The 27,148-nt window shown below is 36.7% G+C and overlaps 3 protein-coding genes across 4 annotated transcripts; all 3 read left to right on the top strand.

The window, feature by feature from the left end:
• LOC18773680 lies at positions 2,229 to 14,017 on the top strand. Of its 2 annotated transcripts, none has more exons than XM_020566713.1 (21): positions 2,229 to 2,350; positions 2,546 to 2,625; positions 3,693 to 4,249; positions 5,088 to 5,182; positions 5,300 to 5,374; positions 5,473 to 5,634; positions 5,734 to 5,812; positions 5,908 to 6,062; positions 6,396 to 6,459; positions 7,314 to 7,393; positions 7,725 to 7,790; positions 8,603 to 8,653; positions 8,781 to 8,932; positions 9,692 to 9,782; positions 10,397 to 10,477; positions 11,353 to 11,430; positions 11,567 to 11,602; positions 11,752 to 11,795; positions 12,040 to 12,118; positions 12,458 to 12,548; positions 12,682 to 14,017. In XM_020566713.1, exons 3-21 carry the CDS (start codon positions 3,715 to 3,717, stop codon positions 13,920 to 13,922), a joined length of 3,255 nt encoding a protein of 1,084 aa, XP_020422302.1. In that variant the 5' UTR covers positions 2,229 to 2,350; positions 2,546 to 2,625; positions 3,693 to 3,714; the 3' UTR covers positions 13,923 to 14,017. The 2 variants fall into 2 exon arrangements, with proteins under 2 accessions (XP_020422302.1, XP_020422303.1); XM_020566714.1 differs by having other exon boundaries at positions 2,236 to 2,254.
• On the top strand, positions 18,605 to 21,646 carry LOC18772507 (uncharacterized tRNA/rRNA methyltransferase slr1673). Its single transcript, XM_007205420.2, has 4 exons — positions 18,605 to 19,201; positions 19,549 to 19,846; positions 20,627 to 20,677; positions 21,016 to 21,646. Exons 1-4 carry the CDS (start codon positions 18,924 to 18,926, stop codon positions 21,418 to 21,420), a joined length of 1,032 nt encoding a protein of 343 aa, XP_007205482.1. The 5' UTR covers positions 18,605 to 18,923; the 3' UTR covers positions 21,421 to 21,646.
• Positions 22,481 to 26,021, top strand: LOC18774927 (probable glycosyltransferase At5g03795). The gene is made up of 5 exons (XM_007205480.2): positions 22,481 to 23,171; positions 23,678 to 23,964; positions 24,204 to 24,436; positions 25,190 to 25,347; positions 25,540 to 26,021. The coding sequence occupies exons 1-5, from the start codon at positions 22,737 to 22,739 to the stop codon at positions 25,639 to 25,641; spliced, it is 1,215 nt and encodes a 404-aa protein (XP_007205542.2). The 5' UTR covers positions 22,481 to 22,736; the 3' UTR covers positions 25,642 to 26,021.

Below are 27,148 nucleotides of genomic sequence, written 5' to 3'. Positions count from 1 at the left end.
TTGACATGTATGTATTAATCTGTGGCATGCCTGCAGCATGACAGATATATGGGTTCTAAATGTTCCAACTCTCTAAATAGAGATTATCCACGCCCTACTGTAAAATAACGCTCCATTGGAGGTTATAATCCACATTCTCACATAATAAAAGCCCCATGAAGTGGCTTGGGTACCCAAAAGCAAAGAAATGCTTATAATTGATGCATGCGCATGCAAATGAGAATAGTGGGATCATGAATTGATGAATGACAATTTTTGGTTTTGGAGTAGCTACTCAAATCATCAATGGGCTGTGTTGATTGGAATCACGTTCAGTTATTAAATGTCGACAATATCATTGGCCAAAATGGAATGAGGTAATTCCATTATAGATGAGAATGAACGTGAAAAAACAAACCCACAATACGAACCCCAAAATTTGTTAATACTGAAATTTATACTTGGGTGTTCGGAATAAAAGGGAATATACCTACTTTGTATGACACACTGTTTCTGGCAGAAACAAGGAATGTTGGGTTTTCTCCATATTTACAGATTCAATTGTGCCCCCCTTATTACACAATTACGGAGACCAACATATTATCTTTAAGGGTTATTAAATGCACGGAGCATATCGCCAGAAGCGATTTCCTAAAGATGTATAATGTGTCATAAAATTTAATCCCTTTTTAAACAAAATCCGTTGAGAGGATTGACATTGCATAAAGCAAGTCCCTAAAGGACATGTGCTTGAAGCACAAAATTTGTACTCAATATTAATATGCATAAATTACCTCAGTGAGTACATTGATTATAATGTAATTGCAACACATTAATATTTGTCTCGACTTAAAAATCGAGCATTATGCCAACAAGATTCTTGCTTATACTAAGAAAGTATTGAAACATTTTTATGAGGATTATCCGTTGGACACTTTAAGGATTTTCCGGAAGTATATTGGACCGTATATCGTATTTTTCAGATAGAGCTCAACTCCATCACCATCATTTTAGGATGATGTGAGGCATATTTGATGCTATCTTAGCATAACACCATATACGGGCATATTTTTGAGTGAACTTACAAATAGCCCAAGTGTTATTAGATATGCGGACTCTGGAAATCTCTATGGTCGCTTACTGGAAAAAGCTAGTCATGAAGTTTTCAGGGGGAGATATTCATCAGGGGGAGCGTGGTTTTAATAAAGACCTCCATACACTGTACTCTTTTTCCTTCATCCAGGTTTTTATCCCACTGGGTTTTTCCTGGTAAGGTTTTAACGAGGCAGTGTCGCTCAAGATTGACTCACAGAAGCAGTGTCAATTACGATATTTAGAAAGGTGATCAACAGTATGACTTAAAGATATTTTGCCAAGCATCAGGGGGAGCGCGCTATCCATAAAGATCTTCAAACACTGTACTCTTTTTTCCTTCGTCCAGGTTTTTATCCCACTGGGTTTTTCCTGGCAAGGTTTTAACGAGGCAGTGTCGCACGCGCGTCAATATACACAGAATTTTATGTTACACATGATTATGTACTCTTTTTCCCTTTGACCAGTTTTTGTCCCACTTGGTTTTTACTGGCAAGGTTTTTAACGAGGCATATTCTATATCATTTGTGGTCTCCAAGGGGGAGTGTTGTAAATATGATGGAGCTCAAATGCCTATAAATAGGGCTTCTCCATACTTGTAATGAACATACAATAAGAGGAGAAAAACATTCCCTTCTCTCTCTCAATTTCCTCTCCAATTTCTCTAGATTTATAACACAATTGAGCATATATGGGGCAGGAAAGATTTGAATAGAAGACTAGGTAAGTGTTAAATTTTTTTTTTTCAAATATAGGTAACTGCTTTTAACAAATTAAGCTAAGCTAAAAGTCACTTAACACTTGTGTTTCTTTTAAAAAACAGCCTTGATTTTGGCTCAAACCAAAAACAAACCAAACATCGATGGAAAGTGAGTGAACGACATCCATAACAATGTCGTGCTCTAACTTGAAATAACAATCCTCGTTTTGATAAACGGGACACCCGTCTCGAGAAGCGTCGAAATGCCAAAACTGCCGTTGAGAAACCATACAAAAAACACAACCCTACTCTTCCCAGGCGAGCGCGTGAAACTACTCAACAATCAACCGAACCCCATCCAACTCACAAGCGCCACTCAAGCGCGTGACGAAGACCGCATCTGAAGGTCTCTGAGGGCACTGTCGTTGAAGCAAGTGAGGTGTCCCTGTTTATCAAAACTAGTGGGCGTCCCGATCCTTTTCTGTAACCTTCAAAATTTTCCCTCACTTTCCATGTCTAAGATCAAAATCTCTATTTTTATTTTCAAATATTTACGCTTTTCTTATTTTCCGTTTATGGGTAGGTAATATATTTTAGAGAAATGAATTTATTGCTGCAAATATGTTTTTGGTATGCATTAACACAATAAGACTCTCCATTAAGGCATTGCTGATCTGTATAACCTCATTATATTTGTTGTTTCTATATTGAGATTCATTTCCTTTGAAATTTGATTCTGGGATTAATTTTCTTGGTGTTGAATTTGTTTTCCAGGTATTTTTGTGCTGGCACTTGGGGGTGCAATTTTGGGTCTGTAACTGCAAGTTTTCACTGACCTAAGAATTTTCAATCAGGTAAGCTTTTCACCTTCACGTTTTTTGTTTTAGGTTACTGTTATGTCTGTAGTTTTTTTGTTAATTTGTGATAGAAATCATTGCTGGTTATAGAGAGGTATTTGGTGTTTTCAAGAGTCTCACTCTACCATTGTATGTATGTTGTTTTTTTCTTTTGGGGTTTGCTTGTTTCTATAACTTATGCTTTGCAAAGTTGATTTACAGAAAGTTGTCCAATTTGAGTTCTAAACTAAGATTACTGAGTTCAGACAAAAAGAGAAAAAAAGAAAAAAGATTATGAGTTATGCTGGCAACAGAAAGTAGTTTTATGCAATCGTTTCCATTCCCATGGTTACTCCCTAGAGTTCTATAAAGTAGAAACCATGTTGAACATTGTGGAATTTTAATCTAATTGCGTTCTGATGTGTGAGAATATCCACATTTGTCTCAATGGTTGATACAAGAGTGATGCTATTGCATTGGAGGGCTTCCACTTTTTCTTTTGAGGCCAATCTTAACAAAGACATCACTGAAAAAATTGCATTGTGGGTTAATAACTTATCATGGTATAATGGTATTCATCTTTAATAACTTATAGGATGAGAACATTGTGATTGAAATAAGTCACCTATTCTTGCTTGATGTAGAATAATAGTAGAACCCTTGATTTGACTGTCTGTATTCTACAGCACACATGAGTTTTAGGAACAATCGTCTTCGATATGTCTGGAGAGGTTTCCGGGTTTGTTGTATGGGTTGCACATTATGTTGCTACCATGTGCCTAAATAATTTAAATTTGACTGGTGCTGTCAAAATATTTAGGTGTGCTAAAGTTATTGGTTTGTGGGTCTGTGGTTCAACAATTTATTTTTCACTCAGGAAAATGACCATATCTTTACAAGATTCAAGACTCAGCTGGTTTGAAGAAATAAGTTTCATGCTTAATTTGTCTATGGACTTATTTATGGTGAAAGCCTTAGGACTTCATTTTTTCAAATATACATGCTTTTAAAAAGTAAAGTTCTTATATCCTATTCTTTGTCAAACAATACCATGTTTATATATTATTTTTTGGTTTATCTATCAGCTTGTTCTTTCTACCATTGGTAATGGAAGCTCAGAGTCAAATTGAGGTTACAAAGCTGAACAAGATGCTTCCTCCACAACCGGGTGCATTTGAAGATCGTGAAGATCTCATCAAATATGTTCGTGATTTTGGTGCTAGTCAAGGATATGTGGTGACCATCAAGAAGTCGAGGAAAGACAGAAGAGTCATACTTGGTTGTGATAGAGGAGGTGTTTATCGCAATAGGCGTAAAATTGATGAAAGCAAGCGCAAAAGGAAAGCAAGTTCACGCCTTATAAATTGTCCTTTTGAAGCCATTGGGAAAAAGGAAGACGATTTATGGGTACTTGCAATAAAAAATGGGGATCACAACCATGATGCGTTAAAGGACATGTCAGAGCATCCATATAGTCGTCGTTTCACTGAGGAAGAGGTCAGACAAATCAAGCAAATGACTGAAGCTGGTGTGAAACCACGTCAAGTTCTTAAGACTCTCAAGCAAATCAATCCTGAACTGCAGTCAACACCAAGGCATTTGTATAACCTCAAAGCCAAGATCCGTCAAGGAAATCTATCAGGTTCCTCTTGTTCCCAAGATTTATAAAGATTTAGTTCATATTCTAAGTTGCTAGAAAACCGAATCTGTACTATTGCACAGTGTGTTGGTGGGTAGTGGCATGCTACTGTGGCCTTTTTATTAGGTTCTTAATGCGTAGTTAGTATTGGGGTTTGAGGCGGACTTCTTTGCAGTTGAAGAGCAACTATATTTAATATAAAGGGCACATATTCATACTACGGTGCTATTCATTGGAAACAGGAAAAGTCATTTTCCTAGTGAAATCCAAATTACAGTTTTGAGAGGCCACTAAGATCATGTAAAGGGGAGCTTTCACCATACTTTTGTAAGTTAAATTTTAGGTCATATCCACATTGGTATTAGTTTCTGATACCGCAAGTATGTTGATTTTTAGTTTTTAATAATTTGGTTCACTGATAGTTATACTTAAAGATTGGAAGAAAGTTGCAGGACTTTGAAAAGTTAGCAGACGTGCATATGGTACCCTAGTTTTTGAGTGGCCACTAAGATCATGTAAGAGGTTTGCTCCCATGTGGTCTGAGATTCGATTCCTCAAGATACCTATCTAGCTATTTGCCAGAGTTTCCTGCCTCCAACAGATTGTAGGGTTCGGAGGGGGGCCCCAGTTTCGGAGCCCGGGGATTTCTGTGTAAGAAAAAAGCAAGCTTTTAGGGCCAAAAGATTGTATAGGTTTTGGCTAGAAAATTTGATAAACTAACTTTTGGATTGCTGGATTGAATAGCTAGAAACTTTTGGATTTCTGGATAGAATAGCTAGAATAGATCAGAAAATTTATCAGTAATCATTAACAACTTTATATTTTAAACTTATTTCATCAGAAAAAAGTTTCAAGTCATGGAGACCTGACAGATCTGCTCTGGTGAGTACAAGTGCTACTACCAGTGGGGGGTCATCAGAACAGAACAACCAACCGGTAAGGTTTGATGTTAAAGGTGGTCGAATAAGGCTGCTTTTCCACTTCTGCTCTGTCTCTCTCTGCTTTTTGTTGAATGAGTTGGGTATTACAAACTTATGTTAGATTCAATTGTAGCTGAAGGTTCCTAATTTTATTGGAGGGAAATTTGTTGATTCTCAAGGGTGTTCAATCATTGATGTAGTAAATCCTGTAAGCTCACAAAATTCAATTAATTATCATCTTATTCTCTTTTCGTAAGACGCATTTATCAATTATATTATTAAATTTATGTTTGATTTCTTAATTAGGCGACACAAGAGGTTGTTTCTCATGTTCCTTTAACTACCTATGAAGAGTTCAAAGCTGCAGTTAGTTCAGCCAAGCAGGCTTTTCCGTCATGGAAAAACACTCCTATTACCACTCGTCAACGTATCATGTTTAAGCTCCAGGAGCTCATTCGGAGAGATATCGTTAGTAATTGGAGTCTCATAAATTCATTATTGTAATATATGATTTCTATCCTGGACTTATGAATCTCAATGTGGACAACACAACACTACTCTTTTCAGGACAAGCTTGCAATGAATATCACCATAGAACAGGGTAAGACGTTGAAGGGTGCCGAGAATGATGTGCTCCGTGGCTTAGGTCAGTCTTTGCACATGTCTTTTTGCCATTTCTGTTACTGTAACCAGTGTTAACCAACAGTGAGTTGGTTTTATTCTTTTTTTTTTTTCCTTTAGAGGTGGTTGAACATGCTTGTGGGATGGCAACTCTACAAATGGGGGAGTTTGTTCCTAATGCATCCAATGGTATTGATACATACTGCATTAGGGAACCACTAGGTGTTTGTGCTGGGATATGCCCTTTCAACTTTCCAGCAATGATTCCCTTGTGGGTATGGCTACATTACCTCTCAGTTCTTTTTGTTGGTGGTTTGTTTTTCATTGTTTTTAAAAACCTTCTGCAAGACTCAGGCGACAATTTTATATGATTTTACTTCCTATTTTAGTTTAGGTTGATGTGCTTATTTTCTCATGCATTTTCTCTTTCTTTAAACTACGGAAGACAAACTTTTAGATTGTGTAGCTTTTTTGTGCATTTAAGTTTCTATTGTTAATCACGTAACTGTTTTTTTTTTTTTTTGGGTACTTAGGAGTCTTTTATTTGTGTGGTTTGTGGAAAAAGATAAGAGGAATTTCCTGTGAGTAACTTTTCCACTGTTTTGCAGATGTTCCCAATTGCAGTTACATGTGGCAATACATTTGTTCTTAAGCCATGTGAAAATAATCCAGGTGACTTTGAATCCGTTACTATTATGTTCAAGATTGGGACATTTTGTTTCTACTTGGATTGCATGTTGCTGATGTATGTGAATTGAAAGCGTGTATTTGGGTACTGCTTTAAGCAATAATGTGGAGGCCATTGAACATCTATAATTCCATTCATTGTCCATGGATCTACTGGCAATAGTTTGGAACAAAACTTGCACTGATAAGTGATATCCAATAAAAATAATACCCCCTTCACTTTTCTGATTTTTCATAAGAATCAGAGTTTTACATGGAGAATCATCTTTGGAGAAGTTTCCAGATTCAAATTTCTAACAAGTTTCCAGATATGAAGACAATGATTAAATCGATATAAGTGGTGAAAAGGTTATCGAGTGGGAATTGTGGGTGATATAATGAATATAATTCATGTTTGTAAGTTGTATGTATTTAAGATTTTAAACAACTAAGTTATGCTAATGCATACATGTGCATATGGGAATACATTTAATCAATAGTAGCTGTGTTGTGCCTTAGTGTTAGTTGGAAAGCCATACATTAAAAGAAGGGTGGTAATGCTAAGGTGTGGGGTTGGTGAGGTTCTAGGTTTAGATCTTTCCTACAAAAAGGAAACCACAAAAGATCATCAATATTGACGCACTTCTTAAATTTTGTGTATGTCATTCTAATGTGTCTCAATGATCTCTGTAGATCGATCATTTGTTATATGGAAGCTGTTGTATGCTACACCTTGTATCATTGTTGACTTCTTTTTTTGTTTTTTATGTATCTTCCTAGAAATGCAATCTTATGTTTCATTTTTCTTCTACTGTGCCCATATTGACAAATTGAAATGGCTGACGTTGTTTTTGTTTAAGGGGCTTCAATGATACTTGCAGCACTTGCAAAGGAGGCTGGTTTACCCAATGGTGTCTTAAATATTGTTCATGGCACCCATGTAAGTTCTGTTGATCAGGATCTCCATCTATTTGTACATATTTGCCACAGTTCTAGTCGTGGAAATCTCCTGCGTTTTAAGTAGAAAAATGAAAGACATATTAATATGTAGTTGTACAAATGGCAATTGCTATTTTTTCGGGGTTAATATATGTTATTAAAACAGGTGGCCAAGCTGTTGGCCACTCCCATTGCGCCTTATGTCTTTTCCAATAATTTATGCTGTTCTGTAAATGATTAGGTAATGTCAATTTGAAATCTGGGGTAGGTTGCTAATTAATCTTTTCTACGCACTGACAAAATTTACTTTTCTTGAAAATCAATTTGAGCAGGACGTTATTAATTATGTATGTGATGATGATGACATAAAAGCTGTATCACTTGTTGGCTCAAATACGGTAAGTTTCTTTCAGTTTGGTGGTTCATGATTATTTATATGTCTATCCGGTGCCTGAAGATATGACGTGAAGTTCAGATTCACTCGACACATCAGCACACTCACATATAACCTCGTCGGCCTTCGCTACATTTTCACATGGCGAAAAACACAAAAGTCATTGTGAATTGAATTTGTTTATGTGATTGTCCTTGTGAGCTGAAGTGTTCCATTAGTCTATCCACTGTTTTTATCATTGGTGCAACAGAAAAGAAAATTTTCTACTAAGTTTCTAGGGAAAGGAAGCCTTAAGACCATTGCTGGAACGATGATAATTGAATGTCTAGGGAAAGAGTGGCCCAAGAACAATTGTCTAATCTGATTATATATTCTGTCAAATGTTTTTTTTTTCAAAGGCTCATAATGAGAAACACATATATTGAAGACATTCCAGCCCAAGCCATTGATATGAAAATAACCCTTTAATCCCAGCCCTTAAAAACACTTTAAGCTCACTGCCTTCACAGTATGTGGACAAGAGAGGCTTTAATAAACCTTTTGGAGGCCTCTGCATCAATAGTTCATGGGTATGAAATTAAATCATTAAACTGATAGTAGAGCTCATAAATCTGAGTAAGTGTAATTAGTTTTTTCTGCTGAAATCTTACATTTCCCTGCACTTTGGAAATTGAATAGGTTTGCTTGTATTCAATAGGTTGTCATAGCACATATGTTTAACTTTGGACTTCAAATATATGAGAGTATATGCCATTCTACTCTTACGTGTTTAATTTCCTTTTTATATCTACTCTCTCTTGTTCATGTACTGTGAAGGCTTGGATGCACATATATGCGAGAGCAGTTGCTAGGGGAAAACGTGTTCAGGTGAATAGTTGCTCTCTCTCTCTCTCTCTCTCTCTCTCTCTTACTTACCCACCCAAGCGCACACACAATCGGCATTAACTTTTTAACTAAATTTGCTTTCTAACTGGTGATTCTGTCAACTCCCTAGTCTAATATAGGAGGAAAAAATCATGCAATCATCATGCCTGATGCTAGCATGGATGCTACCTTGAATGCTCTGGTTACTGCTGGCTTTGGTGCTGCAGGACAAAGGTGTATGACTCTGAATACAGCTGTTTTTGTTGGAGGTTCAAGGCCATGGTAATTCATTTTGTTTGTTTGATCTGATAATGTTTTATTCTTTTCTTTTCTTTTTGGTATCTTCCCATCTACTGAGTTCACTGCATCTAATAATAGGAGTTACATGCCTATATTCTTCTTCGAAGTTTGAATGTTACTGGAACATGTACCACTCAACTTAGTTGTGTCTTTAGTCTGTAACTTCTTGAGTTTGCCTACAATTTTGAGATACTTTCTTGTTTATCTTTTGCAACTTGAGGTTATTGTTACTCATTCTTTATCTGTTTGCAATTTATATATTAGCTCACATCTAACAGTTGGATCTTATTTTGTATTTACATTAATGCTCATCCAATGTTGCATTTGGGCTAAATTTGTTAAACAAGTGACATGTGTCCATTTATGGTTCTAAAAGAGATGTGATCTGTGGGGTTCCTACGTTTGCCTGTTGGGCTTCCCATAGTAGTTAACATATTAATGGGAAGGGTTAAAGTTTCTACCAAGTCTTCTCATGGGTTAGTGTAAATTGGAAAGAGTGGCCAAACTAAGACTGACCAAGTTTAGAACGTCAGTAGTGCAGGGTTGATATTAATTTTCCTTTTATTTTACATGTTAGATTTTTTAAACTGTTTTTTATTATGTGAACTATAAAAGTATTTCTATTTTGTCATAAACTTAACAATATTTGTTTTGGCTTAAAAAACTATTATTTGGCCTGTGCTTTGCATAGGTAGCAAGTTAGTTTTCAACTAAACTTGGTGGTCTATTTATGTTTTACAGGGAAAGCGAAATTTTGGAGCATGTCAGAGCCCTTAAAGTGAATGTAGGAACAGATCCCAGTGCAGACCTTGGCCCAGTTATTACAAAAGAGGTGAATAAATCCTCCTGCGTTGTCTGCCTTTTTTCTTTATAAAAAAGGAACTAATTGGAAAGCTTAGTTTCTGTGTATTGTAAGGAGCTAGCTTTTGGCCTGAAGCAGGTCTTTCTAGTTCCAAGAGATTGCTATTCTCTATTGATCGAGGAATTTTTAGGGATGTTTGGGATGGGGGCTTATAAGAGAGTTGTAAGCTTTGCTCTATGGAGAACTAGGTTCTATTTGGGTTGTGTATCAGGAGAGGAATAGAAGAATTTTTTAGGATGGGGAAGAGGAACTGAATTTTGTTCGAGAACAATTAAATTTCTGGCCTCCTTTTGTTGATGCCTTTGTCTAAGCACTTTAGAGATGTTCTGTTTAGTGTAGTTCACCTTGATTGGGCTCGGGTTTTGTATTGAGTGTGACTTTGCTTGTTTTGTGCCTTTTGTTGTTTTTGCAATAGGTGGAACACATGTCCCTATCTTTTCGTAATTATGTTCTTTTATCTATAAATTAAGTTTCCTACTAAAAGATCCTTCAAATTTCTCATGGAAGCATGTTGTATAACCTATTTAGATGATATGCTTAATGCAGTTTTTTTTAAGTTTTTCACAAGATTTCTAAATTCACAGGTGAAGGATTGCATTTGCAGATTAGTTCAGAGCAGTGTTGAAAGTGGTGCTAGACTTCTGCTTGATGGGAGAAATGTTAGGGTACGTATTGAGATAAATCAATTCTTGCTTTGAAGAAATGCTTTACACATGTGCACATGCATAAACACAAATTGAAAAACATGTTAATTTCAGTATATTACCAAAACTCTGGGAGGTGTTTTTTGAAATTTTCTTTTGGCTGCACTGTTTAGGGAATATGACTTAGGTAATTTCTCTTGAAGTGACCATATCAAGGAAGGATAATTTTTACCTCCATGGAAGGCATATTCTATCCTTGCCTATTTTCTTCTATCCTGATTTTAGAATCCTTAGCTTTGGGTGGTTATTTCTTGTATGCTTGTGTAGTTTGGTTGCACCCCCGTGGTGGCTTTTAATAATTTTACAGATCAAATTAAGAGAAATATAGGAATATATATTTTTGTTTTTTAAGGTGCTGGCGATAAAATACATTAATTTGTTCCATTTTATGAGCAAATCATGATTCATGCATAGTTTTGCTGTATCTTGAAAGTTCTTCAAAATATGCATGCAATCATCTAAGGATGAAAAAAAGGAAAACTGTGTGAATTTTCACCTTGAGTTTCTATACATTTACAGAAGTTGGTTTCATGCACTCTATGTTTTAGTGACAACATTGCTGATTGTTGATGTACTTTACGGACTACTTTCCTTCCCTTTTTGTAGCATGGCTTCTCCGTTAGCAGTTTTCTGCTTTCTTTCCATATTCTTATATTCTTTCCTGTTAATATGCATCTTATATTATCTTTTGCTGATAAAGTATCATTTTATCACCGATCTCTTGGTAACAATGGAGGAGCATGTAGTGTTCTATATGTCACATGCTGAGCATGTGTATAACTAAGGAGATTGCTTTCTAGAAACATTCTCTGAATTTTTCAAACACGACTTTGTAGGTTCCAGGATATGAGAATGGAAATTTTATAGGTCCTACAATCTTATGTGATGTTACAACCAACATGGATTGCTTTAAGGTAATCTTTTCATGTTCCCAGTTCTTTTATGTCTTCGGAATAAATGGACTTGGTTAATTATGATTCTCAGTGGAAGAAGAGTTGAAACCAAAGAGATTGGCATATTCTTGACAGCATTGTATCTTGTGTTGGGCAGGAAGAAATTTTTGGACCAGTTCTTCTTTGCATGCAGGTATTCTCTCTCTCTCTCTCTCTCTCTCTCTCTCTCTCTCTCTCTCTCTCTCTCTCTCTCTCTCTCTCTCTCTCTCTCTCATATTTGTGTGAGAGTTTGCTACGAGTTGTAGATTGGTTACGAAACTTTCTGTTTTTGATGACCAACAGGCTGCCAGCCTAGAAGAGGCCATATCAATTATAAACAGAAACAGGTACTCGCTCTCCTGCTTTCTTTTGTTTCCAAGATCCATTAAAGTCGTGAAATGAAGACTCTCATTATTTGTTTATGGATGCAACTTATGAGAAACATAGTTCCTTCTTGTTTTAATATAATGTTTTCAATTTTTTTTTCCCTAAAAATTCTGGCATCAATTGCAACTTCTTGAAACAGGCATTTCGTTTAAAATATAGGCACTTACAATTATCAGTTTTATATCTTGTCTTACGATTCCTTAGGTATGGTAATGGAGCTTCCATATTCACAACATCCGGCATTGCTGCAAGGAAGTTCCAGAATGAAGTTGAGGCAGGGCTGGTAAGCCAACTCCTTCTATCATGTAGGTTATGAGAACTTATGGGGTGATGCTTTATGACGTCCCTCCTATAGTTCTCTGTGGGCTAGATGTTACAATTTTTTATGCCAGCATACATTTGGTGTTTTCATACATATTAATAGAAGTATAGGGAACCATGTTGGCTCCAGGAGGGGGATAAGAAGTTTGAACTGAAAGTATGCTGGTTGAATAAATATGTTTCTTTTAGTAATTTCATGGAATCTTCACTGCAATTAGAGAATGCTCTCATCTCGTAGACATTTTCTAATTTATGGTGTGACTTGCATGTTACTAACTGACACGGATTTGACATATCTCAGGTTGGAATCAATGTCCCTGTTCCAATTCCATTGCCATTTTCTTCATTTGATGGATCTAAGGCATCTTTTGGTAGCGATCTCAATTTTTGTGGTATAACTTCTCTCTCTCTCTCTCTCTCTCTCTCTCTCTCTCTCTCTCACACACACACACACACACACACACACACAGAGGTTGAGGATGGTTGAACCTTTTCCATAACTGCAGTTACCATTCAAACTTGCAGGTAAGGCAGGTGTGCAATTTTACACCCAGATCAAGACGGTTGCGCAGCAGTGGAAGGATTTACCTAGCTTAGAAGTGTCGCTACCTCTGCCTCCATCATCTGAGACAGATCTGACCGGTAGAGGCGTGTCTTCAGCTTTGCCTTCAACATCTGAGAGAGATTCACCTAGCCAAAGAGTGTCACCAGACATGCACCCAGAATCTGAGAGTGATTCACCAAGTCATGGAGCTCCACTGTCCATCACTCCCACGTCTGAGGCAGATCTACCGAACCCAGGAGTCTTATCCGTGTCTCCAACTGCTTATAGGAATTTGTCTAGTCAAGGAGTGCCCCTTGTCAGGCCAGCAACATCTGAGAGAGATCTATCCAGTGCAGAGATCTCACTAGCTACGCATCCAGAACCAGAAAGAGATATACCAAGTCAAGGTGTGTCAATGAGACCGACCCAGAGTTCAGAGAGGATGTATATGCCTCAAACATCTCGTTGGATGGAAGCGTCAATACTAACACCTAGAAGGACTGAGAATATGCCTCAAACTTCTCATTGGATGGAAACCTCAATACCAGCATCTCAAAGGACTCAAAATATTCCAAGTTCTGAAAGGAATCATGTGCCTACATCTCAGAGGAATGGCAACAAGGCACTGACATCTCAAAGGACTGATACTTCTATGGCATTGACTTCTGGGAGGGTATATGTGCCTGCGTCTCATGACAACATGGTTCCGATATCACACAGAAATGACGGGATAAGTGCAACATCTCAAAGAATGGATACAACACTACATCCAGCTTCGGAGAGGGTATACATGCTGGCAGGATCTCAGCTGAATGACAGTATGGGCCAAACATTTCAAAGCAATGACACCACCATGTTTTCAACATCTGAGAGGCTTTACATGCCTGAAACATCTCATCGGCATGACCACATGGGTTCAACATCTCAGAGAACTGATATTACTCTACATCCAACTTCGGAGAGGATATACATGTCCACAGCATCTCAAAGGAATGACGACTTGGCTGTGGCCTCTCAACATGCCGATGCTGTTCCTTCCACCTCGGAAAGATTGTATATGTCTCCATTGGTTCAGAGAAATCCTGGTATGTCACCAACATCCGAGAGATTATATATTCCGGGTGCACCTCAGAGGATGTTCCCTCAAAACTCGATGGTTTCGATGGATGAATTTCCCAGTCAAGGAGCATCACTGACTTTACCGACCTCTCAGAGGATATAGGATAGAACCTAGTGCTATTTATTGTTTTACTTTTTAGGAATCGGTAGACTATAATCCCTCTATAATGCAAAATAAGTTTTGCTTTTTTGGCTAAGCAGTTTCTCTTCTATATTATTTCACCCTTGTCCTCTTCCTTGAAGTGAGAGTACAGGCACTGGCCAAGAAAAATAGGTCAAGTGCCGGGGAAGAAAAGAGATGCTTTAGAGGCGAGTAGCATCACTGACTTCGCTCACATCTTATTTACCAGGTTCGACCAAAAAAAAAGAAAAAAGAAAAGACCTTTTAAGAGTGATAAAAAAAAAAAAGGGTTCAAGATTTTACTGGCTTCATTAAGAGCACTTTCACTCATTGGGCATGGCAAAGGGTAAAGGCAAGCAAGGGTTGTTACTATTCATGTGAATAGTGCCTGCCATGACTATTTTTTTTAATGCTTTTCCACCCATTGCTATGGTAACCTAAGGGCAACACTATTCACATGAGATTAATTTTATTTATATTTTTTGATAAGATTTTTGATTGTCACGTGTCCATATATATTAACTATAAAATTCACATCTTATATTTCGGATAAAATTTTCGGGTAAGAGAGAACTCCATGAACTTTCCTCTACATATAAAAGAACTTCATCTCATTTCCCGTGATCGGGTAATGACCAACTTGGACCCAACACTCACACAACAAAACATCTTTCATAATTGTCCACATGCCTTTAGGTTCGATAGAAGAGACCATTTGTATTTTTACACAAATGGAATTTAGTAGTAGAAAATAAAGATAGGAGAAGAATTTTAATGAAGATTTGGTGTGGAAAGTAAACATTATTTGTAGGTATTTATAAATAAAAAATCAGAATTTTTTTGTATTTCTTCCCATTTTTTTCGATTTTGGATGGAGGAAAAAAATTGATCGGATGCCCCAGGTCGTGCCATGTGGCTTCTAGCCGTTAGAGGAAAGCAGGCACTGACGCCATCGGAAAAAAAATTCAATTTTTTTTTTTACCATTGGCGGGCCTAATGCGCTCACGCCTCATGTGTACGTCACGCGCCAACGGTAAAAGAAATTACTTTTGTTCACTGACGTCATCGTCCTCTGGCAGGAGCTCGAATTGATCTTGCTCGGGCTTGGTGGACCCCATGTCAGGGCCACTTTTGGAGGCCTAGAGGGCCTTTTGCCTGGGGTGGACTAATTGATGGAAGTGCTCTATCCCTTCGTTTGGATGAGGGAAAATAACTCAGAATTTAGCTAAAAGTCGGGAATTTAAGAGAAGAAATTGACAATTCCCTTTTTTGGCAACTTAAGCTTGGAATTTATTAAATGACACGCGGGAAAAATCGTGGAAATTGAGGCATCAAATTCTCATGTTTAATTTCATACTTATACTTTTTTATATTTCATGTTTAGAATTGTCTTGGGGTACTTGATGGAACTCACATTTCCGATAACAGTGTCAACGGAAGAAAGACCACAATATCGAAATAGGAAGGGCGATCTCTCAACTAATGTTTTAGGGGTTTGTGCTCCAGATTTAAGATTTATTTATGTATTACCTGGATGGGAGGGCTCCGCATTTGATGCTCGTATATTGTGATATGATTTACGTAGGAACAACCAATTTCATGTTGCAAGTGGTAATTTTTAATACTAGTTTTAAATTAGATTGATATTCTTTTCTTCTTTTTTTCAATACAAACTCTTTATATCTAATTTGCTTTTTAAAATTCCTTATTGTAGATAAGTACTATCTTGTGGATGCGGTTATATTAATGGACCGAGGTTTTTAGCACCGTATAGAGGAACTAGATATCACTCGAGTGAATGGAGTGGAAACAATCGACTTGAAAATTACAAAGAGTTATTTAATCTACGTAATTCAATTGCAAGGAATGTAGTTGAAAGAGCATTTGGACTATTGAAGAAACAATGGAGTATATTACGTACACCTTCATTTTTCAACATCAAAACGCAAGTTAGAATCATAAATGCATATTTTATATTGCATAACTTTATTCGAACTGAGCAAGCTGATGATCCTATTTTAGAAGTTCAAGATTTGTAATTTTAGCTTTTGTGGATCATGACATATCAAATCATCCAACATTGGAGGGAAATACAAATAATGCTCATGATAGGATTGCAAGTGTTCAAGTTACTGATCAATAGACAAACTCTCGCGGCACATTGGCATTAGAGATGTTCCATAATTATCAAGTGCAACAAGGCATCATTAATTCTTGATTTATTGTTCACACTTGGATCTTTGTTTCTCTTGCTTCGTGTATTTCATGGTTGTTTTTTTCGGTTGAAAAAGTTAATCAAAATGATCATTACTTCTTAAGTTATTTGGTTTCTATAAGTACTTGACTATTCTATCACATGTGTCATGCTTACTGATGTCCAAAGTTGGGATTCTCTACTTCGTTTTCTTTCTAATTGTATTTTAAACGTGCAGAAGTGAACTAGCAGGAGCTAAAGTCATGAATGAATTTGGAGGAAAAGAGGCTTGCAAAGGAAAGTTGGGCAAAAGGAAAGACAAATAAGGAGTTGAACCTGAAGAAGAAGACAAAAACTATTTTCGGTTGAATATAGCTATGGAACCCTGAATAGCTGATATACTTCGCGAGGAGTGCAGCTAAGGTCACAAAGGAGATGGTGGATGGAAGGCAGTTGCTTACAATACTCCTGCAAATATATTAGTTGCACAATTTAATCTCCAGATAAGCGCTGATAATATTAGAAATCGTATTAAGTCATGGAAAAAGTTCTATGGAGTAGTGAGTGACATACTAAGTCAAAGTGGATTCAGTTGGGATTCGACAAAAAAGATGATAAGTGTAGATGAAGATCATGTTTGGGAAGAATACATGAAGGTAAATATATTAAAAGTTATTTTTTTTTTAAGGAAAATACTAGGCTTACCACATTTTTATACCACATCTTTAACAGAGATGGGCCCCCTTGTATTGGTGGGCTCCATCTCTATTAGAGATGTGGTATACAATGTGGTTTTAAAATGTGGTAAGCCTAGCATTACCCTTTTTTTAATCATGTGTTTTTTTTTTCTTTCTGTTTTTAACAAATACTTGTAAGATTCTTATTTGACTTTGATTATTTGTTTGGTAGTCTCATGACGATGCTAGAGGTTTTCAATTTAAAGTTATAGGAAAGTGGGATGATATAGTAGATTTGTGTGGCAAAGATAGAGCTACTAGAGAGGACGATGAAACAGGTGTAGATGCAACTGAGGTTATGACTCCTACTAATGAAGTTGATCATGTTGATTTGGATGGTGATACACAAGATTTAGAACATATTCATGTTATTGATGATATTTCACCAACTTCAGCAAATGGTCAAAAAAGAAGAAATCGTACATCAAATTCTTCTGATATTCTGCCTACAAAGAAAAGAGGTGTTGTCAAAGATGTTATTGCTGATTCGATTGTTAGAATGGCTTTATCATTTGAAGAGTTTATCTGTGCTGATACTAAGAACCTTGATCCAACAGAGGTATATGCTGAAGTACAAGCAATATCAGGTCTTAGTGAAAATGAACAACTCAAAGCATGTGCTTGGCTGATAGAAAATGACAAACAATTTCAGATGTTGAAGGCACACCCAATTGAGAAAAGAGAGAGAGAGAAAGAGAGAGTATGTTGCTGTGTTTATTGCACGTAGGGAGTGATTTGGTTTGCTAATATGCTCTGTTTGTTTAAGTTGAGTTATTTAGTTCATCAAACGATATGTTTTTTTATAATACTTTGAGAAATACCTTCTATGTCGATTATCAAGCTTTTTTTTCTTTTGAAATATTTAATTTCTGTCATTTACAATTTACATGAGCTATCAAAGCATTGAAATTTTCAAATTTTGTACATAAATCCAAACACTGAAATTTTCAATTGTCAGAAATTGAAATGACGGAAATCTAAATTCCGTCATTTTAGAATTCTATGTAATTTGCAATTCTTTCATCCAAATGGAGCATAAGATCCGTCACATAACCATCAGTCAGAAAGTCATATTCTTTAAAGGTGAAACATTCAAATTTTCAAAAATAAAATACTTTAGGTATATTTGTTTGGAAAAATAAAATAAGAATGCTGCTATTTCCAGTCACTGTCTTGTTTCCCCACTTACCATGTAAATTTGAAAAAACACAAACCTATCTTTCCACTCACCATTATTCCTAAAATGCCTTTTGATTATTAATTCAAGCAAACTCTCTATTCTCTTTCTTTTCCTTTTTCATTTATTCTTTCCTTTCCTTCTCTCTTCTCTCTATGTTTCCTTTTTCTTTTTTTTCCATGCGTTTATCCTTTCCGTGCATTTTTTTTCCTTCTTCTTTCTTTGCGCTAGTTTTCTTCTTCCTCCTTATTTCCTTATCTCTTATATCTATGTTTCTCTTTGTTGTCCCGTGTTTAAAATGTCACCTGGATTATTTTCAAATGGCTTAAGAACAAATGTACTGCCACATTTAAAAGTTAACACAAAAAAAAAAAAAAAAAAATATCAAAGAATCAAATTTTACATTTTCAGATTGCATCTTCCACATTGTACCAAAAATCACATTTACATACTAGTGTAAAGAGGATGTAGATGAGGCTTTACACTCTCGAATTTACATCTCCCTATTAAAGTGAAGATGCTCTAACGTCTCCGAGAATAAAATAACGCATTTATGATGTGTTTAAATTGAAATAAATAACAACATGTTCTATCGTTGTTCACAAAATTAGCCGCCAATGATCCTCAAAAGTTTATGAACTTTTGAATATATATATTTTCAAAAGTTATAAAACTCATTTTTTTGAAGTTTAATTGTAGATTTCTTCACAGAAAGAAAAAAAAAACTCGTTTATAGAAGTTCAAAATACTATCTTTTGTAAAACACTTCTTCAAAAACATCAAGAGACCCGGCCTCTACCACCCTAGCCCAAAAGAAATCTTCAGCTGAATTCGAGAGGAATTTTTTAAGTGAGTAGACTTGCAAGGAGAAAAAAATGCAATGCTCTAACATCATCTCAGCGTCAACCATTGACCCCAGAAAGCGCAAAGTTTGGGACTTGCACTCAGAGTTATCAGTTGGTCCAAGCCAAATCCATACCCAGAGGCAGAGCAACTTTGAAGACTATGATGTAAAGCTTCCTCTGCCTTCCCATGTCAATTCCATAACAAGCACCTCTAACCCATTCGTGAAACACTGCCACAAGCTTCGACAGAGTTCATCTTATCGCCACAGTCATGGTTCAGCTCTCGTTGTGGGTGCTACGCCTATCAGGTTTCATCTTTATCCTTCTCTTTTCCACTTGAATCTATGTGGGTTCTTTGCAATAATCAGTTTACTTGCACAAAACTCAGATGGGTATATGCTATTTTTCTTGTCCTGTTTGATTGCTGAGAAATTGGAGAAAGATGAAAAAGATAAAATTCCAATGTTGAAATCTTTATTCATTGCATATGGAACTGGAGGGAAGGTTTAATTTTAATGTTCTAAACTTCTGTCCTTTTTTTGTGTTACTGCTACTGTATTGCCGTCTAACTGTGTTCCTTGCATTTGATTTTGATTTTGTTTTTCCTAAACATAATAAAACCTGGTAATATGTATGATGAAGTTTTCATTTTCAGGGAAATATACAGGTTCCAAAGGTCATCGCAAGAGAAAACTGTTATAATAGATTGCTTGCTTCTACTTGAAAAAGCTGAGGTCCCTGAGTGGATTGATGGTTTCTCTGTTCGTATTGTGGAAGTGAGCTCTGTTGTGATGAAAAAACTTTCGGGGATGCAATCAACTGAATCTATTGAAGCAATTGCCCTAATGAGAATGCCTACCAGTTTTTCAGATATAGATTCTGAAGAAAAGGAGGTAAACTGTAAGACATGGTTTCCCTCACTCCATCGAGTTCTAGTCCTTGATGGCGTCCAGGTGAGTCTTTCACTGACCTAACATTAGGTCCTGTCAAATTTTCAAGTATTGTAATCTTGCACCTTTGATTTTAAAGATGGCATCATGCGCCTCTTGGCTGTGTGGATACTGATTAGTCTTCTGCCATGTGAAGCTTTCCTAGTGTTGAAGCAACTGTCAGAAAACAATGGCATTTTGCGAAAGTTTTCCCTGTGCCCAAAAATGAAATTTCGAAAAAAATTCAGCATCGTTTTTCTCTGAAAACTTGTACTTGTCATCTAAAAGTTAAATATTGGGCTGTAATTGTTTGGTCTTTGGGTGGAAGTTCCCTGATTGGTTTGGCATATTCTGTGGTTTCTTTATGTTCTTGTTCTACAAATTAAAGCCCAGCGCCTCATTTGTATTCGGCTTTATCCAAGCATTTGGTAATGGCCATTCTGCTGATACAGCTTTTTTCTTGTCACAATTTCTGCAACTCAATCACTTGATATATTTTTCTATCATAAATAAAATATGCGCTTGTATTTTTGCAGCAAACTATATCTCTTCGATCTAATTGTTGCACGGAAGAATGAATTTCATTTTAAGTTTCTCTCATCTCTGTACTTTATATATTAATTGCTGAGACTGTGGTAAATTTTGTTTTCCCGTGCTGCTTGATTTTTTCTTTAAAAGAAAAAGTAAATGTGATGTCTTAGTTCTGAGATGCTGTTTAATCTACTGGTTGTAATTTCAGGCATTTGATTTCATTAACTTTATGGGCAATTGTATCAGTGATCAATAAAAAATCATTCACTGCAGGATCCGGGTAACCTTGGTACGCTGCTCAGATCAGCTATGGCTTTTGGATGGGTAAGGCATTTGATTTCATTCTCTCTTCTTTCCTGTTTATTTATTGGTTTTTTTTTTTTTAATTTTTAAAAGTTGTTATTTCTTCTTTTATTTTGAGATGCTATGTTCTTGCTTTTCCGAACCTCTCATATCTATATGCTTATGTGCCTGTTATCTTAATCCGACGTCATATTTTAACTAGATCCATTGAATAAACAGCTGGAGCAAGGATGAATCATACGTACTCCTTGGTGTTCCCTTTTTCTGATGCTATCTTAAGATGCATCTATTGCACTTTCTTGTGTACTTTGATCAATTTTTCTTAATTTATGTTTTAAAAGATGTCTAATATTCAACAGAATGGTGCTTTTCTTCTTCCTGGATGCTGTGATCCATTCAATGAGAAGGCACTTAGAGCTAGCCGAGGAGCCTCGTTTCAGCTCCGTATTGTTTCTGGTACCTGGAATCATCTCGAATCCCTGAAAAATGAATTCCAAATAAAGATGCTAGCTGGCCATCCGGGGACCGATGAAAAACTGAAACCAGTGTCTCACCTTTCTCAAAAGCTTGCAGATTCTTTTGCAGATGTGCCGCTGAGCTTGGTTTTGGGCAGTGAAGGAAGTGGGCTGTCTGAGAAATCTCGACGGCTATGTGAGCTTGTAAGCATTCCAATGGCAGGAGAGTTTGAGTCACTCAATGTTTCAGTTGCAGGTGGGATTTTCTTGTATGTGTTACAGCCTAAAAACCATAAATCTTTAATGTGATTCTTTACAATTTGGGATGGTCAATATCTGTGCAAGTCTCCCACTCAAAACTGTGTGGTTTCCTTTTCTGAAGGGGTCATGTATATTCAGAGATTAGGAGGGTTTTAGACCACCATCTACTGGGTGTGGTGTGATCATGCTTTTGGGTGTATATAACATCATTAATAATTTCAAGCCCGCCAACAAGCCCATAACATAAATGAATCACTTTATAATGGGTTGCATAGTTGCATAGTCCATTCAACATGACAACTTGGAACCTGGTTCTTTCCATCTTGGATTGCCTTTTCAGGCTCCAACCAAACTTGATGTTTTCTGATTGGGTCTTGACCCAACTCAATTATAAATGTGAATATTTATACTAGATTTTATCAACATAATGGACCAAGAAAAAGAGCACATACTCCCAATGGAAATATTTTTGTCCATTACTTTAACTTGAAATGTATTCTCACCACTATTTTTAACACGATAAATGTTTATAGGCATACTATGTTAACTCTTTGCTTTGTATTTGTCTATGAATATTTGTTAAGTGTTGAGAATGGTGATGATGGTACACTTTTGGTGAAAATGATGAGCAAAAATACTCCCTTACCGAATATATCATAACCCTAAATTTGCACCTTCTCTCACAGACCAAATGCCAATTAGATGTGTTTTAAAAATTAATTTAACTTCCTTTGATAGATTTTCAGAATGGTAGGAACATTTTCCACTATGATTCACCTTTTTTTTTGGGGTTAACAAAACACATCAAAAAACTTATGACAAGAGTAACCAGCACCAAAAAGTGAATCATGCAATTTTACCACCCCAAAAGATGCAAACACCAAAACATTTGTTTTGCCAAAAAAATACCAAACCTCAAATTGGGAATTAGTGGGCCCTAAATTGAGTACTAGTGTTGCCTAAACCACCAATTTACTAAAGAGTATTTCTTACTTTCCCCAAAAAAAAAACAGAGAAAAAAAGATTTTCTAATTTCCCTTTTTCTGCTTATTTATTTATTTATTTATTTATTTTCTTCCTTTGGGTCCAACCATTTCTTTTCTAATTCCCCATGAAAAAGCAAAAAAACAAACAAAAGTTTTTCCCTTTTTTTTATAAAAAAAATATTTATATTTGTCAGGAACTTATAACTTCAATTTGGTTCATGGACTCACTTGACAATCAAATCTTGATTGATTTTACTCAAAAGGAAGAAAGAAAAAAGAAAAAATCAATATCCAAAGTCCAAATCGAAGCAGCAGCAAAGGCAGGCGTTAGCTTAGAGCTGAGCTTCTTGTTCCCACTTGAGAGTGGAGAGAGAGCAAATGAGTTTGGGCAAGCAATCGCAACCGCACTCACAGTCGTCTTCTCCGATGTTGTTCTCTTTACAGGGATCGCTATTGACTCTCGCCATCTTCACTTTGCTTTCCTTCATCTACTTCTCTCTCAATTCCGTCCATTTCTCCTCCTCCCCCACCATTCACATCTCGGCCGATACAAATGAGCAGTTTTCCGATATCTACCACTCGCCGGAGGTGTTTCGGTTGAATTTCGCCGAGATGGAAGCGAAATTCAAGGTCTACATATACCCCGACGGCGATCCAAAGACGTATTACCAGACGCCCAGGAAGCTCACTGGCAAGTACGCCAGCGAGGGCTACTTCTTCCAGAATATCAGAGAGAGTCGGTTCCGTACGGACGATCCGGATCAAGCTCACCTCTTCTTCATCCCTATATCCTGCCACAAGATGCGAGGCAAGGTATTAAGTTTATCTGATTCTGTTTGAACTGTATGGTTGCTGAGAAAATTGTGGGAAAGTAGAGCTTTATATATGGGGCTTTTCATTGTTGCTGTTGCTGTGGATCTGACATATCTCAAAGTCTCAATTTTTGTGTGGATGAGTTTTGAATTTTACTAGGGACATATAACTACAACTAGTGCAACTGTGGAGATGAACTATGCAGTGACCCATGGTTTTATTGTTGCTGATTTCCATTAGTTTCATCTGTTCTTATTGGTTTTTCTAGTCTCTATGTACCAATGCTTCGAAGCATTTGGTGGTTTTTGACTACTAACACATAATACACGTAAACTCCATTGGTGGATTTTGTTTTTGTTTCAATGCCACTTTATTTTAACAGATGTAATTATTTGAGAGTCTAAGTTTGCTTCACCTTGAATGGGAATAGTAATGCCTAAATGCAGAAGGCAAACTTCTTACTCTGAATTTGACCTTTCCTATGTTGGTATATAATGATTTTTCAGAATACAACTTATGACGAAATGACCGTGATTGTTCGGGACTATGTGGAGAGCTTGATATTCAAGTATCCTTACTGGAACCGAACCCTGGGTGCGGACCACTTCTTTGTCACGTGTCATGATGTTGGGGTGAGGGCAACAGAAGGATTTCCACTTCTTGTAAAGAATTCGATTCGAGTTGTGTGCTCCCCTAGCTATGACGTTGGGTTCATTCCACACAAAGATGTTGCCCTTCCTCAAGTACTCCAGCCATTTGCTCTTCCAGCTGGAGGAAATGATGTGGAAAACAGGTAATATAGAAGGATATCAGTTTCTTGTATATATTCTGTTATCACTTAATGAACTACACATGCACTATGTATTGCTCCCTTTTTGGATTAATTTCCATAGTTCATGGTGGTTGACCTATTCGATGATTTGTTTTATATGTTAAGACGTGTGTTCAAATGGAAGGTAATTATCACTTTGTTGCAACTAGATTTAGCCTAATAATATAAGTTCATTAATTAATAGGAGGCATGCTTTGCAGGACAACCCTCGGTTTTTGGGCCGGTCATAGGAACTCCAAAATTAGAGTTATACTGGCACGAGTATGGGAGAATGACACAGAACTTTACATATTGAACAACAGAATAAATAGGGCTGAAGGGAATTTGTTATATCAAAAGAAATTTTACAACACCAAGTTCTGCATATGTCCTGGCGGTTCCCAGGTTAACAGCGCTCGTATAACTGACTCAATCCATTATGGATGTATTCCTGGTAAGAATTCAAATCGTCTTGTTTCTTCCAAATTGCAATGATTTGATATTCTATCCTTGCTTGAATGGTAAAAATCAATGATCAAGCCATGTGACCATATTATTTTTAGAAAAAAGAGAGAAATAGAGATGGAAAAAAGAAGCAGCAAAAGACAATTTTTCCCATACCATGGGGAAGAAAGACTGCCTTCGCCTGAGGAATCTTTCATCTTTTCTTTTCCCCTTCTTTGTTTCTTTGGTTACAAACTTCTGTTCTGGCTGCTGCTTTTATGTCCAGCAATCTCTCTATCAGCCTCTCTCTCTCTCTCTATGTATATTTAAAACTTTTTTTCTTCAAATATTTTTAATTTTGACCAGAGATTTCAAGTTAAGTCAGCCTCTCCTTGCAGATATCTCTTTATTTTTGTTTCTATTTCATTTTTATTCAATGGGTATATGCCTCAAGTCTGTGTTCAATGTAGTGCTGCTTTGCTTATCTAATGGGTGTATGCCTCGAGTCTAATCTTTCATGCCACTCATCAATGACTACTGTTCAACCAGTAAAGGGTTTTAGGGTGCAGTTGCACTTTCTCTTAGGACTGTACATATTGACAGTAACTTGAGGGGATTCTTAGTGATTAATTTTTCTATTGACAAAACATGGAAGTTCAATTTCCCATCTGACTTTGTCCTTTTGGTTTTAGCTTGAGATGTAATGTATACCATTCAAGGTCCTTATAATTGTTTATCAGCTGATTGGTTTGATTTCTTGCAGTAATATTATCAAATTACTATGACCTGCCGTTCAATGACATTCTCGATTGGCGAAAATTTGCTGTCATACTTACTGAGAAGGATGTGTATAACCTTAAACAAAGTCTTAAGGATATACCGTATTCAGAGTTTCTTACACTTCACAAAAACTTGGTTAAGGTAAAACTTTCATTTACAATTGAAAAAATCTTATGCACTTCAATTTTTATGTAATTAATCTGTTTCCATCATATGTCGTTTGTGGGTGTCTGTGATTGTTTGTGAAGGCGTGTTTTTAAGCGTTGCTTATACCAAAAGTATAGAAGTTGGAGGTTAGTAAGAAATTCTTTTTGTGGCTTGTTCTTTTATCAGGTCCAGCAGCACTTCCAGTGGAATTCACCGCCCGTCAAATATGATGCATTCCACATGGTCATGTACGATCTTTGGTTGCGCCACCATGTTATCAAATACTGATCTTGCCAGTTAACATTTTGTACACTTTCTGGCTAGCAAATCGAAGGCTTGTAAATCACATACAGTAGTCTCATCCTTCTCCATGATCTTTGATGAAGGAATTAAAAGTACAGGTAACCAAACGATCTTACTATTTGTTCGTTCTTTATATGGGGAATATTCCCTCTTTGTACCTATCATCATTGTTTGGTTCTGTACTTTCTTGTTTTAATAGAAAACCAAGAGGAATATTCTTTGTTATTGGACTAGGTATTATACCACTATTTGCCTCTAGAATTGGATGAAGCAATTAGGGTTGCATAAGTTGCAGTTCTGGTTACATTTTTTGATGACTTGACCAAATGGGAGCGTGATTTATAATGATATATGCATTATCTTGACGTAGTCTATTGGAAGATGGTCTACAAGCCAATCTAAAACATACTATTGGGATCTCAGTTTTCCATTCATTCCCTCCATTAATTTGATGAAGGAAAGAAGAGAATCCGGCCATCTCCTACTCTTTTTCCAGGCCACTTTTAGGGGTGACAGTCGAACTGGGTCGTACCATGTCGTGTTTAGGTCATGTGTACCCTTCAAGTTCGTGTCAAGTACTAGTGAACCTAAACGAATCAATTCAATTAATCGTGCAGATAACGTAATGTTGACTCAACCAATTAACTAGTCATGCTGCGTCGTGTATGAGTCGAGACACATTTATCTTGAACCCAATCCTCAAGATCAGAAATTTCCTCAAATTCATGGCTTGACTGGGGTACCATGTCCAGTTCTATCTGTGCTAATAGGAGTAGCCATCTCCAGTTGTGGAGAACCTATGGAGTGTAAAGCATCACTAATGCCAAATCAGAAACCCTGCGAGGATCCAAACCCTGTTACCCTTGTTATACAGGCCATCAAACTTATAGTTATATGTTGACCTTAGTTGAGCAATACGTTGATCCCAGTCGAGCAAGACCCAAGAGGACAAGAACCATAATGAAACTAGACCCAAGGAGGTAATGTTTGAAAAAAAAACAAACCAACCAACCAAAAAGTAAACGTCAGGACTTGTTTTAAGCCGATTTGGATCTGGCATTGGTGGTTATAGAAGCAAACACCAAAGATTGCAGGCCATTGAACTCAGACCAGCTTGTAAATAAGTCTCAAACCCATTGGTGCTTTTCATTTTGAATTATTCTGTTTGGACACAATACAAAAGGTACTACCAGGTAGCTTAGGTTCCTGTAATAGTTGAGCTCTCACCTGAAGAGATATCGGCATATATTTTACGCGAAATTAAAATTAGCGAGTTGTAGAATTTATCTAGCAGAGCAGACTGAATATAAAAGTAAAACCATTCACACTTGAAACACTCATACACTTCATTGTGAACCTTGGTTTTCTTCATTTATTTTCCTCTTGCAATGTCAAGCTCCAGTGTCCTTTGGGACATCAAATATACAGCTAACAGAAGAAGCATGGAGTTTAAATGAAGGAAGCGAAATGGGGCTTTCGCAAATAGGATAAA

This window comes from Prunus persica, chromosome G6 (assembly GCF_000346465.2).
Source record: "Prunus persica cultivar Lovell chromosome G6, Prunus_persica_NCBIv2, whole genome shotgun sequence".
Lineage (NCBI taxonomy): Eukaryota > Viridiplantae > Streptophyta > Magnoliopsida > Rosales > Rosaceae > Prunus > Prunus persica.
Note: the sequence above shows the minus strand (reverse complement) of the source record. Positions and strands in the feature narration are given on the sequence as shown.

Excerpts from the sequence above, each read along its gene's own strand:
- LOC18773680 (XM_020566713.1), top strand. The coding sequence starts at position 3,715 with ATGGAAGCTCAGAGTCAAATTGAGGTTACAAAGCTGAACAAGATGCTT. Across the intron at positions 10,478-11,352 it reads TTGATGGGAGAAATGTTAGG|GTTCCAGGATATGAGAATGG; the intron begins GTACGTATTGAG and ends ACGACTTTGTAG. Across the intron at positions 11,431-11,566 it reads CCAACATGGATTGCTTTAAG|GAAGAAATTTTTGGACCAGT; the intron begins GTAATCTTTTCA and ends TGTGTTGGGCAG.
- LOC18772507 (XM_007205420.2), top strand. The coding sequence starts at position 18,924 with ATGCAATGCTCTAACATCATCTCAGCGTCAACCATTGACCCCAGAAAG. Across the intron at positions 19,847-20,626 it reads TAGTCCTTGATGGCGTCCAG|GATCCGGGTAACCTTGGTAC; the intron begins GTGAGTCTTTCA and ends CATTCACTGCAG. Across the intron at positions 20,678-21,015 it reads CAGCTATGGCTTTTGGATGG|AATGGTGCTTTTCTTCTTCC; the intron begins GTAAGGCATTTG and ends AATATTCAACAG.
- LOC18774927 (XM_007205480.2), top strand. The coding sequence starts at position 22,737 with ATGAGTTTGGGCAAGCAATCGCAACCGCACTCACAGTCGTCTTCTCCG. Across the intron at positions 23,965-24,203 it reads GGAAATGATGTGGAAAACAG|GACAACCCTCGGTTTTTGGG; the intron begins GTAATATAGAAG and ends CATGCTTTGCAG. Across the intron at positions 24,437-25,189 it reads CCATTATGGATGTATTCCTG|TAATATTATCAAATTACTAT; the intron begins GTAAGAATTCAA and ends GATTTCTTGCAG.